This window comes from Bombus affinis, chromosome 4, assembly GCF_024516045.1.
Source record: "Bombus affinis isolate iyBomAffi1 chromosome 4, iyBomAffi1.2, whole genome shotgun sequence".
Taxonomy (NCBI): Eukaryota; Metazoa; Arthropoda; class Insecta; order Hymenoptera; family Apidae; genus Bombus; species Bombus affinis.
The window spans coordinates 4,757,493-4,777,501 of NC_066347.1; the positions used below are offsets into that span (position 1 = coordinate 4,757,493).

At 37.8% G+C, this 20,009-nt stretch overlaps 1 protein-coding gene across 1 annotated transcript; it reads left to right on the forward strand.

Moving 5' to 3' along the window:
* The first annotated feature begins 4,325 nt into the window (after positions 1–4,325).
* On the forward strand, positions 4,326–19,950 carry LOC126915743 (insulin-like growth factor-binding protein complex acid labile subunit). Its single transcript, XM_050720710.1, has 8 exons — positions 4,326–6,123; positions 9,182–9,350; positions 11,402–11,535; positions 11,975–12,236; positions 12,916–13,194; positions 13,699–13,944; positions 14,635–14,836; positions 17,784–19,950. The coding sequence occupies exons 1-8, from the start codon at positions 5,726–5,728 to the stop codon at positions 17,999–18,001; spliced, it is 1,908 nt and encodes a 635-aa protein (XP_050576667.1). The 5' UTR covers positions 4,326–5,725; the 3' UTR covers positions 18,002–19,950.
* Positions 19,951–20,009: the final 59 nt, after the last annotated feature.

Sequence of the window (20,009 nt, forward strand, 5' to 3'; positions counted from 1 at the left end):
CGCATTATTCAGATTAGGGCATCGACTGAGCCACGCGAGTATGCGAGTACGCGCGTTTCTTTGTATGCGTATACACGTGTACATACTTATATCGGTGGAAGATAATACGGTCGATCGTGCACCACAGAAGAATGTTAATGGTGCTTCAGTTTTGTATGCAGGAAGTGACGGCGCGTCCCGTCTCATACCGTAGCGGGTCCCGGCGCCCCAACGTCCGAGCAGAAAAAGGCACAATAAGACTAATAGAAGTGAAAAACCAAGAGATTCACCCGTTCCCGTGTTGGAGGAAGGAAAGAGAGATGCTCCTTTAAATCCCATCATAAACACACATAGCCAGAGGCTCTCAACATTCCTCAAAAATCGAATATTTACACGAACTGTCGTAATTTTCAATCCTCAATTTGGTAAGCTTGATATCTTTGATCCGATGCTTTTGCGATCTATATGTGATTATGGTAAGATTTGGCTACTAGGGACTAGGGCACAAATGGTTTTAATATTATACCTTTTATGACTAAAATATGCTTAGATTGACCAATCATCAGTGGTTCTAAAGAGAGGAACATTTCTTATACTTGCTTGTCTTAATTGCAGAAATTGCGATTTTCTATTTTATCATTTTCATAAAATTAGCGGTGGCGAATGTGTTGATAGAATATTTCTAAATAATAACGTATGGTTCATGTCACCTGATTATGTAGGTAGTGCATTTAATTATAGCAATATGAGCTTAATGTATCTGGTTAATGCATTTCTTGGATCGAGAATGAAGACCGCTGCATCAATGCAGTGACAGAAAAAGTAAGGGTTATATGTTGGCCCTATGGAACAAGAAATAAACAGGCGCCAGCCAAAGTTGCAGCTTCGTAATGATGTAGCTATCTCGATTTAACATGCCTCGCGGTCTTGCCCGTTAGTACATACTTAACTTGCTTTACTAGTGTGAGCTTCGCCGTTCTTAGCATAACTTAACCCGGCTCCGTTTCCTTTACTGCTAATAATAATGATAGAATGAAACGAGAGGCGACGAAGAAACGAAAAGGAACATTGTCCAAGAGAGAGGAAATACAGGAAGGAAACGAAGAATACAGAAAAAGAGGGTATTGTCAACAAAACAAAAGTTCTTATGATATATAAAATCGAAATAAAACGAACTGATCTTTAGGACTAATACTTGAAACTCATCAAGTACGAAGATTGTCATTCAAATCATGTTGTTGCTCTTCGATATGTACCGATTTCGCTAGCACTCGACACGAGCGATATTAGAGTACATATCTGTTTGATTAATAGTTACGGCGATTCATCGAGTCAAGAGTATATACATGCACACGTATCATCATCTATGCACGTATCTGGACACGTATACGCAGACAGAACTGGCATGCTCCACATAGATACTGGTTTGAAACGAATCCTACAAAGAATTCAAAATACCAACTTAGCATTGACTATCTCGCGCTACCTTAATGCTTTTATATCCTCTAAACTGCTACTGGCTACTGCCTCCTTTCTCATCCTCTTTCTTCCTTCCAGTCGTTCCTCTTTCACGACAAGAAAACGAGAAGTTCGCGTGCGTGTCTTGAAGCTATGCAACAGGGAGAGATCCAGGGAAGCTGGTACGAGAGATAAACCAATACCGAGGCCGGTAGCGAGCAGTGCGTGACACGTTGAACCGTGTGTACTGTGTGTGTTGGCGCCAGGCCGCATTCTCGCATTCGTTAACTAACACATCGAGTTAAGTCCCTCCGCAGCTCGTGCCTTGTTCTCCCTCGCCTTCCCCTACCTCCATCGTCTCCACCTCCTCCTCACCAACCCTCTACCCCGTCCCGGGAACCCTTCGCGATATTAAGAGCGGTCACGGATCCCAAATTTGCCATCCGTGGAGAGGCGGGACACCGATTTGTCCTCGTCCCGTTTGCACGCCACCGGTACGTGGTAAGATGACCGGTTTCTACTGGTGTACATCGGTCGCCAATCGTGTTTCGGAACAAAGTGGTTCTCCAGAGGAGACTACATCCGTGTCCAGCTATCGAAACTTATTGTCTCGGGTGATTATCAATCGTGATATCGTTTCATCCTTGAAACCCGATGACGCACGTCGATCGACTCCGAAGACGGAGTTACGGTAGAGTATATTAAACAATAAAACGCGAACTGCCTCGCTTATTCGTTGTATATTTTATGCGTAACTTCTTCCACTTCTTCAAGTATTTTCTCGTTTATCTTTGTGGTCAAGGCGAGTTCCATTTAAAAAAGCTTCTTCGACAGATATTCATGGGACATTAATGATACGAAGCGGAGACACAGAGTCGTATCCAGAAGTTCCTTTCTTCTCTCATCGAGGAAAAGCGCGATGATGCATCGTGTCAATGGAATTCATAGAAACCGGTCGGTGAAAACGCGAGCCGCGCGGATCGTGAGATTGTATTTACTGTCGCTTCAATGATCCACGGAGAGACGACCGTCGAGGTCGGTAATTAATCTGTATCAGTTTACAATGAACGAAAGAGAGCGTTGAAAGATCGCTTATAATCAATATTAATTACTAATCAATAAGCGAAGTGAATCACGAATTGAGGAATTTTTCCCGTTTAGTAAAAATTGTTGATTTAATGGCATAAAAATGAATAAGTTGATGACAAATTAAAACATCAATTAAAGTATTGCGTAATTTTATAGCGCAGCGGATAAGGAGCTTCGAGAGACGATAAAAGAATCGAACGTTATCGCACGAATTAGTAACGGCTATTGTACCTGAGATGCTATTGCAGGAACCAGTGGCAGGACCGTGAACCGCGTTAAACATCGTGTAAAAGGTGAGAGGCGTGTACCAAGTTGATACATATATTGTTAGCCGTATCGATTTCTTGGCGTGTCTACGTTTACAAAGATCTGTAGCTTGACAGCGAAAACGATAACGGAGAATGACGAAAACGACGAAGAGAGGATCGAGAATTTCAATGGATTAACATTCCAGCAACGTTCCTAACCACTTCGAAATTCATCGTGACAACGCGAACGATAAGAAGAATCTATAAGAAGAATCAGGCGAAGCTTTTTAATGGTTTTTGATCAGCTCGAAGTCTACCTTGTCACCAAACACGATAAGAGATACAACAATGTTAACAATGGTAAAAAATGACGAGTATCGCTAACTTTATTAAATGTGTATTCTAGATGCGTTTTTTGATGCTTTATTCGTGAATGTTTGCCGTGCAGAGGCAATATACGTATAGGATGATAATAAAAAATGTAAGTTTCAGCGAATCAACGTTCCAAGAACATTCTTATTAATTCATCTACCTTGAAATACGTTGTGACAACTAAAATGAGTAGCACGAAGATTTCAGCTATGTCGTCCCACGATTTTCATATATCAAGCTTCAACGCGACAATAGGACTGTAATAATAAGAATGAGAAGAAGCATAAAGAAAAAGAACGGTGAAGATCTACAAGTTTCATCGAACCAACATTCCAAGAGCGTTCTTGGCAGTTCACCTACCTCAAAATCCATTCTCCCTCTCTCCTGAGATACCTATGGCGCTTAGCCACGATCTCCAAAGCGTGATTCGAAGGAAAGGGTGCGATCTTACCGCGTTGACAGTATCGCAGGTAAAAGAAGAAAGAGGGAAAATAAAAAAATGGAGATATGCAATAATAAGAGAGGAGTGGCATAACTCGCACATAATGCGTCGCAATTAACCCCCCTCGCTTACATGTAATTTTAATAAGTACGCGTTACGGTATATATAAATTTGCATAGGCACACAGAACGTAATAAGCACCTGGAATTAATGTTATCGCGCGCGAGGCAGTAGCCGGGATTAAAAATGTGTCCGAGCGTCTGCATGGACGAGAGAACGGTCGGTCCGGTCATGGACCAAAAGAAGGGCAAAAGGAAACTCGAATATATGTATAAAATTCGTGTTGCGATAGCACGTTTACATCGTTTAATATGTACCATATATTTGACTCGATTGTTAAATAATCATCAAGATAGAGTATGATGTGACTTTGCTTTCAAGGTATCAACCGTTTATGAAGTCCGAGTGTCGGTCGTACGTGTCGTCTACTAGCTGCTACAACAGAGGAAGAAAGATGACAAGGAAAAGAGAGAGAGGAAAAGAGATAAACAAGCAGAAGACAAGGAGAGTAAGAGTAAAAGAAAGAGAGGGATCTACGAGCGAATTATCTGGTATTTTCTTTCAGCCTGCGAACGGCTAAGCAAAGGTCAAAAGTTGAGCAATGCTATCCTTATCGATGCAAACACCGCCTTCGCATATGCAGTGCGCAAGCATCGACAGATTGACGGGACTTCTTGCCTTCTCGCGTGAAAACGTTCACGCTAGTCACGCCGGTGCCATTGTCGAAGAAAATCTCGATCGTGCCGCACCAATTTTTCTCCCTGATTTCCGCTTTGCTGTGACACTTTCGAGAGGCTTTACTGTTACTACTTATATATCGACGAATTACTTTCAGTGAATCGTCCAGAGAAGAGAACGATATCGAGATACTCGTGAATCATAGAACGGGTTATAGGAAGCATCCGATTATTAGAATCGTTAAAGATGTATCACGAACGAGAAGACTTATTGCGAGGATCTTGTGTACCCTCGAGACTCGTGCTCGATAGAAGCCGAACGACGAAATTAAGGGAGCACGCATGGTTGTTTCACGTGCGGAACTTCCGGTTGCTGATCCGTGCGAATACACACAAGCGACAAATAGATTGACGATTGCCGATAAAAAGATAGAAACGGATGGAAAGCGAGAGAAGGGGCAAGAGAAGAGAGACTCGAGTCGGTGTACACACATAATGTACGAGTCCTGAGAGGAGTCGGAATCCCTCCCGGAGGCGCGGCGCCGCGCCGCGCCACGGCACGACGTTGTGACTATAAGTAAGTCTCGCGCGGCGCGCCGCGGCTTAATGCCGTTGCCGCGTTCGTGGCGCCAAGAGGAGGGCCCATTGGCGACGATAAGCCTCCTTCGTGTCCGGCACGAACGAGAAAAAGAAAGAGAGAAAAAACGGAGATAGATACACAGCAGTCAGCTTTCACCCGCGTTTCAGCAGTGAATATATATACCCCGTCGGGGTGTGGATCGGAACAGTGTAGATAATACGTAGCTGTCAGTCGTATCCGGCCAGTGTCAGTCTAGAGTTAGTGTCGGCGAACAGAGTGACCGAGTGTCGTTCGCGAGCCACTCAATAACACCTATCGGAAAGATAAACTTTCAACCCTTAAACGTTATCATTCGGAACTCGATGTTATCTGCTTCGTGCGTTTTTTCTCACTTGCTACTCTAGATAAGTTATCTATGTTCTTTTTTTTTTTTTTAATTCCATTTAAATTCGAATCACCACCGAATCGAGGTTTATGGTTGAAACAACTTTTTAATCCTCTTACAAACCTACTCTTTGCTTCTACTTCAAGTGGATAACCCTTTTATTATCAAGTGATTGTAAAATTACTCGTGTCCTGTGATTCGCGTATTCTATTATTCGATAGTAATAAAAATCGGTGCAAGTGTCAGACATAGAGAGTAGTGATAAAGACAGAGAGGGAACGGTGGACCGAGAGGCAGTGGAAGGTGATTGGTATCAAGGGGATACGCATGGTCCGTCCGGACCGGGGAAGATCACCTCTGTCGACGAGCACGGACCTTTCTACTGGTCCGTTTGGATGGTGATCAGCACGGAAGCGTTTTAACGTTCAAACAACCATGTCGGGGCTGCTTTACACGCTTTTAGGGTTGGCGGCTAGCTCGAGCCTTCATTGCGCTGTTCGCCGCGAGATAAGCCCATGCACCTGCCGACAGGAAGCGTTCTCCAGCACCGTTATCAACCCGGCGCAGGCTGCTGTTGCTGCTGTAGCCGCCGCGGCTGCTGCTACGACCGGTAACAATGCCGGTCACCATGGACACGGCGAACGGATCGAGGTCGTATGCGAACGGATGGACTCTTTCGAACAAGTGGCAGGGGCATTAAGGGGCAAATTCACCACCGAGCAACAGATTACTTTGCGTGTTTCTCATTCAAATCTCAGGGATATATCGCGGCATGATTTCAAAGAGCTGCGGATGTCCATTACGAAGCTCGAGCTGAATCACGATCGTCTAGGGTGAGTGTGTAAGTTTAGTGTGCATAAAATCGGGATTGTTTAATATCGTAATTGTTTAGTTTAATTTCTTCCTTCTTTGCAAAGAAATCGTTATCTTAATGTGTATATAAATATCGTGCGTGTAATGTGTCTCTTTTTAATTATTCATAATTATTCGATTATCTTTTCTTGGTCTATTAGTTAGGTCAGGAATCGTGTGTTTGTATTTCTTTCATCCGTGCAGGACTTCAGGGATTTTTCTTTCAGAAGCAAGTATAGCTTGGTTTGATCAATTTGAAACAAAGTACCGTTGTTTGTGATAAAAATGAACTCGGGATCGAGCTTCCGATTTTAAGAAATTTTTCTCCATTATCTCGTGGAAATTCCACGGGCTCTCACGAAATGTCGATGAAGAAAATCGTGTGACGACGATAATGACTTGTGGATAAGTGATATCAGCCACGTTTACTCTAACTACGCGGGTACAGTGATCGAGCTACGATCGAGTTTCTGAATTCTTCCACTATTTCTTCTGGATATTATTTAAACCAATTTATTTATCTGCGCAGTTTGGTTTTCGTTGGAATATTTTCTCCGCGAAAAATCGATTTTTCTACAAATTTACAGTGGAGGTTTCAGCTGACAGAATGACATATATTCAAAGTATTATAATGTTTTATTATTACTGATTTTTCAGAAGAAAGCTTTATTTAACGAAATTAATTAATCAGAAGATTCGAATCGTTATTATAATGTTGGCTTCGCACATCCATGTTTAACTATGCGTTGTCTGACTATACTTCGCTTGTCTGACCATAAAGTTCCTCAATCACTGACGAAATGTCGTCAGAACTTTCGTAAGGTATGAAATACAAACAGACTGTAGAAGAAGAAATTTGGAGCAGCATGTGTAATAGAAAAGAGGAAAAAAAATTTATGACAAGTATTTGTACGTAAATGATTGTCATTCAGAACTTGTAGAAAAGCATGCGTGTGAATACATCGTATACATTGACGATACGAATAACAATATCTTGGCAAAAGGTCATCGTCTGATGTTGCAAGTATTGAGTAAAGACATTTATACGTAACAAAGAAGAAATTCTAATTGATAAAATTATTTTTCAAACTGACTATTATACCGTAATGTTCGATGGTAAAAACCTTTTTGAGTCGTTTAAAGAAACGGATACAAAGTGTCTTGTGGAAAATGATGCGTTTCCAGATAAGCGTGTAGAGTAACAGCAGTGTCCTTCAAATTATAATACATTGATTCTAATGTACGTGTACATTGCTGGAATGTTTCTGGAGTAATTACTATAATCTTTGTCCTCATTTATCTTCGGAAGATATTAGTTGCTTTTATATATTTTTACACGGTTGCTCAGATAAAATATTAAATAATACGACGATAGTGGAACGAGAGACAAAATTTTGAACATCTAGAAAGTGCTACATTGTGCGAAACGAATACAACAACTTTTATTACGATCGGCAAAACGACGAAATAATAAAACGACTATAAAAGGTGAAGGTAACATTCAAGCCTTTGTTGAAGATCCTTGAAAAAATAATTGCTTTATCGGGGGAAAAAAAAGATATGAATTCATGCGTTAATATGGTAGATGAAGCTTGATCGATCGTTAATTACAAATTTACCGATTAAGGATAAACGTATCAAGAATCGCGAGAATTTCCTCGTTTCTAGATAAATATCGTCGTTTTGTTCTCTCGAACGGGCACAAAGGACGAACACTGGTCTTCCTTGATTATTCTGATACACGGTGATACTTGCCAGATGAGAGAAAACGAAAGTCCTTGACGGACAAACAATCATCGCGAATGCGTCGTCGTTACCCGCGAAAGATAGAAAAAGAGGCAGAGCTACGGGCACGAGAATGAAATCTTAATCGTGTCCGACCTTTTCGAACGAGTTATCAACAAGAAGCCCTCCGCTTATCGTCTCGGAATAATTAAATAACGAAATGCTGTGAGCCAACATTATGTGAATAATTAAACGATAATAAACGTGTTTCGCCTATGTTTTACAATTGAACAATTTCATTGGTCTATTCTTTGTAAACTCGCCTACTTCGATAAGAATTTGCGCAACTCTAGAGACATGACTATACAAGTTGCATGAGAAAAGAGAAAGAAGAAAACGGAACTTCTATAAAATGGAGGATAAACTGATAGACAGTCCATCTTTAGCTTTAATTGACAAAATTTTCCCTATAATAGGTTTTTAAACGAATTGATGTATTTTTTTATCATATAAATGATATTTTTGAAATATGAGTGAAAAATGAAATTAATATTATAAACAGTTTTAATTCTAATTTATTTTATCGGAGTTTCATGAAAGTGATGATACGTATCGTGGAAAAATTGTATAACACGAGGAAAATGTAAATTTCAGTTCTACGTCGAGTTATAAGAACGGTTCGAGTTATAAGAATTTTTATACCTTGTACTTGATATAAGTCGCAAGTCGATTCTTCCTGCCCTTAACCCGACTATCACGGAAAGATTTAAACCCACTTCGTTGGTCTGTGACTAGGACAATAAGCGATAACTTCGTTTCACTTGAGATAATTGAGGATTGATTGTGTATCGCTTATTAGCCATGTGTTTACAAGGGCCACAAGTTACTCGGTTTTTGGTTGCTGCGTACGGAGATAACGCACTATCGTGAGATGACATTCCAAATTTCTCGAGGACAACAAGATGTTTCACCTCTTTTTCATATTCGAACATCGTCTCGAGCGATCTTAATTATCTTGAGAAAGATAAAATATGTTAAGCAAATGTTTGTACTATTGAATGAAAACAATGAATGTTTCTCTTTCTTAAATAAATAATCTGCAAATTGATCGAATCTTCATTTCGTTCGATTTAATTCCAAAGTAAGTTGTATTTCTTAAATTTTTTTAATTTTCTTATTTACATCTCACGAAAAATCTGTATATCTTATTGTCGCGAAATATCTTCAACATCTTAATTATAAAAGTAAAGATCTTAATTTGTAATGGACCTATGCTCGAATAATAGAATTAAAAAGCGACTTCATATTTTGTAGGTTCGTAGACGGCGAAGTTTTCGCGGGGTTGGGAAGAACGCAATATCTTAGTCTCGCGGATAACGAAGTACCATCTATACCGAGACATATTCTGTCGCATCTCTCATTGCTGAGGACCCTAGATCTCAGCAGAAATCGGATAAGCCGTATAGACTCGGATGACTTTAAGGTATGCATGCGTACTCATAAGAATCTGTTTGCATCATTTATTAGTTTTCTTCCTCGCGAGTGAATATGTACATACTATGTCGAGACACGTGTTCAGGAATCGAAGCTTGTATTTCTTGTGCATCTCACGAATGCGCGAGAAGTTTGAATCATTTATCGCAAAGTGTCTTCTAACGATCTACGCGAGAATACTAAACACGTGGATACGATCCCCTAACGTATCGACCGTAGTGCGTAAACACGAAGCTTCGTTTATATGCATCTCTTATTTTCTCAGTGTTTTATGCAAATATACTGCCACGTGCATAAGAAAAAGTAAACGAAAAAAAGAAAACGGGTTCATCAGCAATGGTATTTAGCATCGATTGTATGAAGCAGTTTATAAACAGGAAGAACGTAAACGCATCATTAAATGACGAACAGTTTACAAGATTTGATGTAACCTCTGTTGACCGTGTTAACACCGAATTCTATTCAGATATTTCATTTATCGAATTGGATAAATCTGATCTTATTTGCAACGAATAGTATCCAATGTTTTGCATATTCATCTTTTACAATTCCTGTTTACAATGAAACTTTTGCGTATACTGTTACATAGTACTCTAATGTGATTCAATGAAATGAATAAATAAATTATGTGGCAATCGTTTGAGATTGGCGCGTGGATTATTTCCGTGAAGTTATACGTAAAGCATCCTATTAAAGATCTATTTCACATACTCGTTCGCTTATTTTTCTGTACTACTTTGTTTTCTTTTTCTTTTTACTGCTATATCAATCATGTCTATTAAATCAACACACCGTAGGGACAATATATTCTAAGCACGTTTTGCATATTACGCGTGACTTCACGATGTATTTGTAGCCGGCGCGACGTATGAACGAACAATTCATCTCGAAGAGAGGAAGACAGCTAGTAGAGAGCTTGGTGGGGTTCCCCTGGCGCTTGTCGCGCACGTGACCAGCCACGTGCAGAGAATTGTCCGCCAATCGTTCCTCAAACGATTCGTGCTACTTATGGGAATATATATATATATATATATATATTTTTTTTTACCGCTGCCTCGTGTCACTTATCACACGATTCGCGAGTTAAAGAACAATAGAAATATGCAAAAATCTTGTACACGTACTTTTTTTGAATCTCATTCTATTTGGCGATTTTACGAAATAGGTCGATAATTGCGAATATCCCATGTTAAAGAGACAGTTTCAGTTGCTTAGACGAGATACTCGTTGATAAAACAGAATCAGTTATGTATATTTAAATAGTAGATTAACTAACTCTACAAGAGATTAACCCTCCGGCGCTCTTTGATTCATTTTCGATCGGATCTTAAGTTCGAAGATCACAGCAGGGTTAAGACTCGTATCTTAAAGTTTTAATTGCATGGTTAAGAAACGAATTAGTATGTACTAATTGCAAGTATCTATTCCGAAGTAACTAGAAATAAAATACGTTTGAAATGACGCTTACTCATACGTTTTATAGTAAATTAAATATTGTAATATTATACCGTATATATGTAAACAAGGGAAAAACGGACAAGTTTGATGTAACAATACCGTCTATGTGATGAATTATCGGAGAAAAACGTTTATCGCGTGACTGTTGTAAACAGCTGTTGATTCGGATCAATTGGTTTCAGTAAACGCGGATCGCAAACATCTCGGATTCTCATTGGAACATGAACGTCTAGCATGATTCAAAAAATTCTTGCTGTTTAACAATGTTGCTTCAGTATGTAATCCGTGAATACTTATCGTGTAGCCGTCACTCTTGATTAAACGTTGCGCGTTCTCGTATTTAATCACGTTTGTCGACGCTGCTGAATACAATCTCTTTAAATCGCTGTTTCATTTCTATTTCCTTCTTCCTTTTACATTTTTCTTTCTCTTTTATTTTGTTATTTCTTTTTTTTTCTAAACTAAATAATGATTTTATTTTATATAAGATAATGTACATGTAAATATAGCTTGAACCTATATAATTTCTATTTTTTTAGCACATGTATTCTTAAAATGCACATTTTACGTTATCATTTTCAGTACAACCCGACATTACAGCATCTCCTGCTGGCCGGAAATGCGATTTCAGAAATGGTGCCAGGCTCGTTGCCACCATTAGTGAAGCACCTACACGTTGGCCGCAATCAGTTACAAAGCCTGAATCGAACGTTACGGTAAGACACTTTCTTGATTACCGAAAATATACGTCCATTCACGAACCTCCTAGAACGTATCGGACATCCTGTTTACCATTCCAACAGTGGCTCTTACTTAATTGGCTCTATTCATCGTTGATGCAACGAGCAGCTCCTCGGACTCGGCCGAATGATTAAGCAAACGTGCACGCAGATTATATGCAAAGGAGAGAACAATTAAGCTTGCGATCTAGTCACGTGTTCGAGAACCGTTTCTTTCCTTTTCTTTCCTCTTTTGTCAAATTTAAATTGGACCCATAAAAAAGAAAAAGAAAATAAAAGAGGAAAAGGAAGTATAGAAGGAAACTGAAGAAATTTTTGGTTCGTTCATTCGATGGAACAAACAAAGATTTGTTCTTTTTGGATTTTATTGGAACGAGAGCATCGTCGCCATCCACATGACTTAATCTTGTTTCAGAGATTTGAATCAGTTGGAGTGGTTGCTAATTAACGCCAACGAGCTCACGTCTTTAGATGGCGAGCTACCGTCTTCTGGTCATAACCTGAAGATGCTCTACGCCGTGGACAATAAATTAACTCACTTGCCGGCAGAATTTCGCTACTTACATCGTTTGGAAAGTCTCTATCTTCAGCACAATAAGATTCGCAGTCTCGATGGCACGCTGCAAAAGGCTCGTAGATTGAAGTTTCTCGAACTTTCGTACAACGATCTGCAAGAGGTAATCGATGGTCGAATATAATAAATAACAAATAACTAACTTTCTTATTCAATAGAAGAAAATTATTAAATATACAAGATTACCAATATTTTAGATTGTCCTCCCTTCTAAAATTGTAACGAATGCACGTTTTGATCCGACCTAAAACATCGTGTAATAGTTAGTTTTATTTCGGTTTATTAAAACGATTCAAAATAGTTTATTAAATATCATCTGCAAATATGATGTGCTGATATCTACGTAATGGTGGCCTGTACAACATTCAGATACTCGTATGAAGTGCAAGTGCATGATCACGATGTATGATAACGCGTGGAGGCGTTCGTTCAATGTTCCGTGCATTAAGTCAATTACTACATCCTAATGTGATTATTATGTCGTACGCTTCCGTTTCGCGGATTAAATTTTTATTACGATGGACGGTTAGCATGCGATGGTCTTAGCCGTAATTGGACGATTTGATCGACTTCTTGAATCGACCACAAAGGTTTCACTCTTAGCTGTTACTTGTTATTTCACAAATTAAAGCCGATCATATTATTTTAGAAAAAAACCTGTTTCGTCTATTAAATTGATACAGTGAAATAATTAATATTATATCCAACAAAAAGAATGTAGTAATTAACGAAACTTTTAATAGACAGATAACATGAAATATCATCAAAACCTTTGTTCTCAGTTAACGGAAGAAGATTTCCTAGAAGCAGAGATGTTAGAAGATCTGGAGCTCGGACACAATTCTCTAAAATCGTTGGGTAGCGCGGGTAATGGTAATGGCGACGGAAACGGGGGCAACAGTGTCCTTTACCCTCTCAGGTCTCTCAAGTGTTTAAACTTGACGCACAACGAGCTTCGCGAGTTCTCATTCGCGTCACTTCGTGGCCTGCGCGAGCTACGATTGCTCGATCTCTCGAACAACAGAATCGCGCGACTCCACAGAGGAAGAACGCCGTCAGAGGTACGCACCTAATATCCGGACTAATTTACTTCTACCACATACGCAATGAACTATTGCAAAACCTAAAGTATATGTACATTTTTATATAGAGGAACATTCAACGATTTTTGATATTCTTCGTTAAGATGAAAAATTTTTTATATTATAGAATTAATTTTTTGCTTATGAAGATATTTACACATTAAATCATCATTTAAATATTTTATTTCTTCCAAGGAAATTATAGTATAATTTTATATAAATATTTTAATTTGTTCAAGTGTACATTCAATAACTACATTGATAGTTCTCATTGATCATGTATGCAAATACGTCATGCTCAAATGAATAAAAAAGGTACTCTTATATAAGATTACATCGCAAATAATACATATTTTTAAATTCAAATGAGTATTTTTAAAGTCGTATTTCAAAGTACTCGATCATTTGAATATGTAAGAGAAGTTTGTTCCTCTTATATTTACAGAACTTAGTAGAAGAAGTTCGTTTCTCTTATAATTACAGAATTTGGTAGAAGAGGAAGGGGAAGAAACGGCGGGCGGAAATATTCAAGATATGCAACTGCAGCACAACGAGCTTCGAAGCTTGGACGGCTCGTTATTCCTTGGAATGAAGGAATTACAGAAGCTGAATCTCAGTTACAACGCTTTAGGACCGACGATTGGACAGCGTGATCTACGAGGCCTCGATGGTCTCAAAGTCCTCGATCTCTCTCACAACGAGCTTACTACACTTGAAGATACGTCAGAGGTATAATATGCGTGAAATTTATTCAAACGTATGTCGTATTTAATCGAATGATCATTCTACCGTGAAGATTTTACGTCTATCTGATTCGTTTAGATACGAGAATATCGAGCCATTAAAGACGTAAAAAAGTATTTTCCATAAAATTTATGGTAAAATAAAACTGGCGCGTGTCTTCAATTAAAAGCTATCGAAATCATCTCCATCAATAATATCGTACTATAATTAAGAAAATATCAAATTCTATTTAAAAAGATCTTCCCAAATATCTCTTAATCTATATTTATTAGAAACCTTCAAAAGGTTACTATTAAAGATATAAAATATCTCTAGTTCCGATATAATTTTTCTTTTTACAACTAAACACTAAACACAAACACTAAAATCACTTCGATCAATATTGTCATGTTATAACGAAAAAAAAATAATATTCTATCTGTTCAATATTCATTTATAAAGATTATTTATATTTCATTTTATTTTATTTTATATATATATTTTATTTTTATTTTATAAGGATGTTATTTAGAACATGATTTTTCTCTTTCGATCAAACAATCTTTGCACAAAAATAATTTATTTATATCTTCAATTTTTTATATATGTCCCCAAACAAATTAAACTTATCCTGTAATAATATCTCGGGAAAAATCTTTGTTCATCGCATTATCTTTCGATAATGATTTTTTATAGACGTGGCTTCCTTCCCTGGAGGAATTAAACGCATCGCACAATCGTTTGGTAACATTGTCCGAGAGAGACTTCCGTGGATTTCCTGTTCTCTGCTGGGCAGATGTGAGCGCGAATCGGATACGTACTCTGATGCCGGAACTCGTGGCGAACACACGTTGCACCGTTCACGGTGTGCCTGACGTGCTTCGCATATATCTTCAAGGTAAGATTAAACGTATCCGTTATCAGTGTTATCGAATATTAAGCCATCGTTGAAGCTTGAGTAAATTTGCACTAATTTCTTCAATCTGTTTCCCTGATATGTTTAATTCAAACAAATTAGTAAATAGGTACAAAAATATTTGTGCAGATTAATAGCAAAAAATTCAAATAGTGTGAATTTTTCTTGAAAATTCTATAATCTTACACATTCAGTTAATATAAAAGCGTTTTAGTTGCATTTAATTTGACATTTAGTTTCGATTAACAATAAGATTTATATGTAACCAATACTTATTTGCAAAATAATTTATCACAGATAAAAACGAGTAATAGTCGCAAGGAAATTCAAACTGTAAGGAGAATGCGGAAGAGTTTTTCCGACGAGTAAAGAAAGTATACTCTTCTCGTCTGTAAAAAATATTTGCAGTAACAGTTTGGACAGCTTAAGAGAAAATTGTAATTATCAAAGTTTTCATTCAATGAATATTTGAATTTAAATCTCAAACTAATGTATGCCGATTACACGTGGATAGTAATAATACTGCAGTTGTTATACTTTTTTTCTCCTTTGCAAAATATTATGACTTCTCGATCAGAATTTATTTGTAACACAAAACCGCGCGAACTATTTCCCACTTAATCTAATATTTCCAATCGATGATAAGGTTAAAGGCGAAACTTCATTTAATGAAAGATCAGTGCGCCGTTTCTTTAATAAAGCGCAAACAGCAGTAGATAAAAGACCAGAATTTTCTAGATTGCGCAAACAGCAAAATGGATAAACACAGGTATTTTTGATTTTATAAACGCATCATCTAGGGATATCACTTTGATGAAAGGAACGATGTATTTGTTAATGATCATTCTTCGTGAAATATCTCCAATAAAATATCTCTAGTTCCGATTAAAATGAAGATCTCATTGGACAAAGTTGAAGATTTTCATTCTATTTTAATCTTTGAGACAAAGATACATAATACATAATTCCGCCGACAGATCAACAAAGATGGTATAATCTGTAAAATTCGAAAAATTATAGACATATCATGAGAAGATTATGCATGTTTATGCATTTATGGAAAATTTTATTGCATGAAAATATATAGAGTGCACATAATATACTTAAGATATAGTAGCGGGTAAATGTTATAACAAGATATAATACTATGTTATAACTTATAACTAGACTGCAGATTTTTATGTATTCGTGGAAAAGTTGGAGATGTAGGAATTTACAGAATTCACATGAAATATGCAAAAGATATCTAAAGTAGAGTATTCGTTGTAATATTTAACAGATGAAACAAATCCTCGCTTAGGTTTCATTTCTTCAGTTGTCTTCGTATATAGTTGACGAATTTCATAACATCTCCTGGAGGATGAGACAAACCCCGATTTAGCTATCACAAAAATATAGGCAAATTCGTATAAACACTCGTGATCTAGTTAAAAGTTCGAAATCAAAAAAAGAAACAATATAATGTAATATAACATGAATTTCTTATTAATAATCGTTATGCGCAAATACGCGTAATCGTCTGGTTCGTGCAACGACGAGTCATCCGATCGTACGATACGAACGGTCATTCGATTTTGCTTTCCACCCTCGCAAAAGGATAACGTCTTTGTGGAACGCAGACGCGTTGAATGGGCGCCAGTGCGTAATTAATAAATACATCGTTAAGTGTCGCGAGGCCAAGCGTTATGGAAGATGAAACGAGACAGAAAGAGGGAACGGGTCATGAGAATGGCCGGTGGCGGCAGAAAATAAATTATTACTTGATAATAGCGTGGCTCCGTTCGGCTTCAGAGCTGTACATTATTTTGTTATAAGTTACATTTCACGTGATAACCTCCGTCGTGGCGCCATCTCGTATTATTTATTGTATACCGAAGACGGATTGTTAGCTGTTGTTATTGTTAAATATATGTGGGTTTTCATGGTACGGTTATCGTCGTTCAATCCTGTTATCTCGGTTAGCTTCGTTATTTCTCGGTCTCTCTTTTCGTTCACGCTTTCATTGAACGACTATTCCCTCTACATATGAAAATCTCCGATTAACGACAATTCCGTTGCCCCCTGTCATTATTATCGGATTCGCGACACACGATCATATGTTTACGAAGTCTTTCGCGACCGATACGAACTCGGTCATCGAGATGCAAGCAAACATTTTCTATATCTTAGTCAACAATCCGTCTGCAAAAGTTTTTTGGTAGACTTCGAGAAACTATCTGATGATCAGCGATGGGTATTGAAATCATAACACTTTGCTGTCCACGTAAATTTACTAGTGACTTTAACCAGTAATCGGCATTTTTTAGTAAAAAGATATTAAACTGTCGTAAACTTTACGTAAAGGGTCGACTTGCGCGTGACACCAACGTGATGTCACCGGACACTAACATTTGGCCTGCACTTGTCAACACGTTGGTGCCACCGAACGTGATAGTGTTAACTTAAAAGAGATTCGATGTTTTTCAAATTACTTCGAATGTGATTCGATATTTGATTTTCTTGAAAATCCTATAGGTCTCGAATGTCTTGAAAGTTTCGATAACTTTCATAATCTTCATTTATTATGATATCCCATATGAAATATTAAAAATATAAAAGTTGTAAAAATAGGATATCGAACAGCACCCTTTCAACGACTTTCAGCGTTTCCAAAACTGTAAACCTACCAAATCTACCTATTTAAGAATTAAGTTATAAGAATGTTTCATGTAATTGTACGTGTAATTCGCCACGTACAACGTGTCTTAGAGCAGATCGCTAATCGTGATGTCATAGTTGTACGACTTTTACTGTTTGAAAAGTGTGTTCACTCACGCATGCCAGCCAGACGCCTATCTAACTTCTTGCTTATCTGCCTTTGATACACGTCACAGAATAAAAAAGAGAAGAGTTTCCCCTTTGCGATCTTCCGATGTTTTTTTGCTTGCAGATAATCCGGTGTTGTGCGATCCTGGACTCGCAGACTTGACCGTGGCTTTCGAAGTCAATCACGCGAAAGTCTATGGTGTGGTCAATAATTGTCCAACGACCGTTGCAACTCCCACCGAGCAAACATCGCCGCTTCCGCCGTTACCACCGACGCTGTTATTGGCCGCCGCCGCGGCTGCTTCCGGAGGAAATGTTTCTTTCGCCGCGACTCTCGAGTAGTCCATTAGAAGTAGAATGAGAATCGTAGGACGCAATCGATGGGCAAAAGAAAATTCGGACGGAAACGAAGAAGAACGAAGAAACGGTTGAGAGGAAGAATTTATTCGATTCGTGGTCGCCCGTTTGCGCGAGACTACACATGTAATACAAACAATGATAGACATACGTGAGATGGACACGGTGACTTTGAAAAGCCCATTCTATTGATCATTGTGATAAACCAGAAGTGTAAAGAAACGGGCGGTGTGAATCTTGGTATAACCTCGCTTTTAAGTTCGACACGGGCGTTTTAGTTCGTTTAATCTAATCCGCTTGCGTGTATTTCTTGGAAGCATTCGAATAAAAAAAAAACATTGTATAATAATAATAATAGGATAACACATACACACTTATATACATATACACGCATACATACTCACACACATTCATGGAAATCACGAACACTGACGAGACATCTCATACGTCGTACGCGACTAATCCCATAATCGACAGCTGACAACCGTTTACGATCAGACGTCGGTCCTCTAATCGATAGATGTGTACTGCATTTGCTGTAGTAATTATTACGTAACGAGAGATATATATTTATTTTAGCGAGTTTCCAACACATATCATAAGAGGTATGTTTCCTTTTGTCAGAACGGAACGATTTCCCACATTTTAGTGTTAGCTACGTGGAACAGTAGAGCACGAAGACTCGAAAACGAACTCCAACGTGTCCAAGAAAAGCAAAAAAGAAAAGAAAAAAAAAGATGTTATATACTCACGCGAGCGTAAGCTGAAAGAGTTGATGAATATCACCTTTGTCTAAGTCGAGGTCCAGAAACAACTTGTTTAAGTTTCTGTTTTATAATAGGTGACATTATTACGCTGTAAATAGTCATTAATTCCGTTACTTCTTTAATACCATGCACCTTGTTTGCGGTAGAGTTAGACGATTCTTCGAGCGTCCATTTCAAATTCCAATTTGCGTCGTATTATTTAGGATTTTCGTCTATTTCTTTTATTGTATTAATGTCTTGAAATAATTATATATATATATATAATTTATATATATATATATATATAATATATACATGTGTGTGTATATACATACACATACACGAAGCTTTCGGGATCGATTAATTAAATTACCTTTTAATCGAGCTCGAAACCATCATCATTTAATCATTCATACTTCAAAGTATTATCCGTAACGCTTATGCGATGTATCGTGTATCATGATTTTTCGTGCTCCCATTGCCTTAGATTATTCATTAATAACATCGGTTGATACGAGTAATATCTAGTATGCCATTACATTGTGTAAGATAATACGTACAATCTTCGTTGACGCATTCAGTATAATAATTGAATATTTATTTTCTGTTAAGCGAAAATATGAAATTTTAAATTAAATATAATAAATAGAGATTTGCTAGGCATTAATCGTATCGAACCCGATCGGACACAGACAACGTGAATACGGCTAGTGTACATCATAGTAATGCATCGATTCCCATCGTCAACGTTTCGATCTTTAATTAAATTCCTGAATGACCGAGTAAATGAACGATCGGGCGGGTCAATAGTGTAAGTGAAATCTGTTAACTGACGTTGTGTACGCGATATGAGCTGATTGGCAGTGGGCGATCAATTGACTCTCTCGTTAACTCTTGCCAATAGGGATGAATTGTTATCAACGTGCTTCTACGCATACATAATAAATTGGCCCTTTCCATGTACGAGTAAGACGCGTAAATATCCCGTAAGTAGCTATGTTAACATCAAAATTGAATGTAAAATACAGTAAATAGTGAAAAATTCAATTTTCCACACGAGTGGTGAAAAAATTAAATTCAACAAATTTCAATCGATCGATATCGTTTGAACACTAACTCTGATGCGATTTAACGGTCCAACGCATAATTGTATATTCAAATAAAAACAAAATCATGAAAAATTGAAAATTTCAGAATTTTTTCCAGTATAAATAAAACAACAACATCGTTAAAGGTTTATTTATAAT

Excerpts from the sequence above, each read along its gene's own strand:
- LOC126915743 (XM_050720710.1), top strand. The coding sequence starts at position 5,726 with ATGTCGGGGCTGCTTTACACGCTTTTAGGGTTGGCGGCTAGCTCGAGC. Across the intron at positions 12,237-12,915 it reads CGTACAACGATCTGCAAGAG|TTAACGGAAGAAGATTTCCT; the intron begins GTAATCGATGGT and ends CTTTGTTCTCAG. Across the intron at positions 14,837-17,783 it reads GCTTCGCATATATCTTCAAG|ATAATCCGGTGTTGTGCGAT; the intron begins GTAAGATTAAAC and ends TTTTGCTTGCAG.